This window comes from Rutidosis leptorrhynchoides, chromosome 8 (assembly GCF_046630445.1).
Source record: "Rutidosis leptorrhynchoides isolate AG116_Rl617_1_P2 chromosome 8, CSIRO_AGI_Rlap_v1, whole genome shotgun sequence".
Lineage (NCBI taxonomy): Eukaryota > Viridiplantae > Streptophyta > Magnoliopsida > Asterales > Asteraceae > Rutidosis > Rutidosis leptorrhynchoides.
The window spans coordinates 7,506,549-7,507,599 of NC_092340.1; the positions used below are offsets into that span (position 1 = coordinate 7,506,549).

The following is a 1,051-nucleotide window of genomic DNA, read 5'->3' on the forward strand; positions in this document are numbered from 1 at the left end:
TGTCAAAAGCGGCGGAAAGGTCATTACCTTTCTTCAAAGTATTGAAGGAAAGTGCGGGACGGAATTTTGATTGGACTCCGGAAGTGGATCACGCCTTTCAGGAAATGAAGGCTCTGATCAAAATGTTACCAACATTGAGCGCCCCGGTACCGGGTAAAGTAGCCGTTCCGTGATGTTTTTTACAAATCTGTAAACCTTTTGATGCTAACGTATTGAACTTTCAGGGGAAACTTTGAGAATTTATCTGGCGGCAGGAACTGAAGCTATCAGCTCAGTGCTCATTGCAGAACGAGGCGGCACACAGATGCCGGTTTATTTCGTTAGCAAAGTGCTACAACATGGCGAAGTTAATTACGAACCGATTGAGAAGCTTATTTTTGCATTGGTCCACACCGCGAGATGATTGAGACGGTACTTTCAGGCTCACCCGATGCTGGTGCTAACTGACTCACCTATTAAACAGGTACGGTATGGTGATTGAAACCGGAGCATTGTGGAGGAAATTTTTATCTAACAGATTTTACATGCAGGTGCTAGGCAAACCGGAAGTTTCTAGCAGGCTAGCCAAGTGGGCAATTGAACTAGGCGAACATGAAATCAATTACACCCCCGTACTGCGCTTAAAGGCCAAATCATGGCAGATTTCATCGTCGAATCCATATGTACCGGGTCACCAGCTCCGGCTGTCGAAGAAGTGCAAAATACCGTCGCATGGGAACTATTTACTGACAGAGCGTCAAGTTCAGACGGAGCAGGTGCAGGTCTAATTTTGATTAGCCCAGAAGGTGAGGAACACACCTACGCATCGCGTTTCGAGTTCCCCGCCTCCAATAATGAGGCCGAATATGAGGCGTTGCTGTCCGGTTTACGGATGGCTGAGAAGATGGGGATTAAAGCCCTGAAGGTGTCGGTCAATTCTCAGCTCGTGGCAAATCAGATGAACGGGACGTTTGAAGCTAGAGATTCGGCCATGCAAAAGTATTTAAGGTTGGCGGAAGGAATGGACAACAGATTCGAGCTTTTCTCAATCACGCAAGTGCCGCGTCCATGA

General features: G+C 47.2%; 1 protein-coding gene across 1 annotated transcript; it reads left to right on the forward strand.

The window, feature by feature from the left end:
* Positions 1-634: 634 nt before the first annotated feature.
* LOC139863124 (uncharacterized) lies at positions 635-1,051 on the forward strand. Its single transcript, XM_071851772.1, has one exon. It carries the CDS (start codon positions 635-637, stop codon positions 1,049-1,051), a length of 417 nt encoding a protein of 138 aa, XP_071707873.1.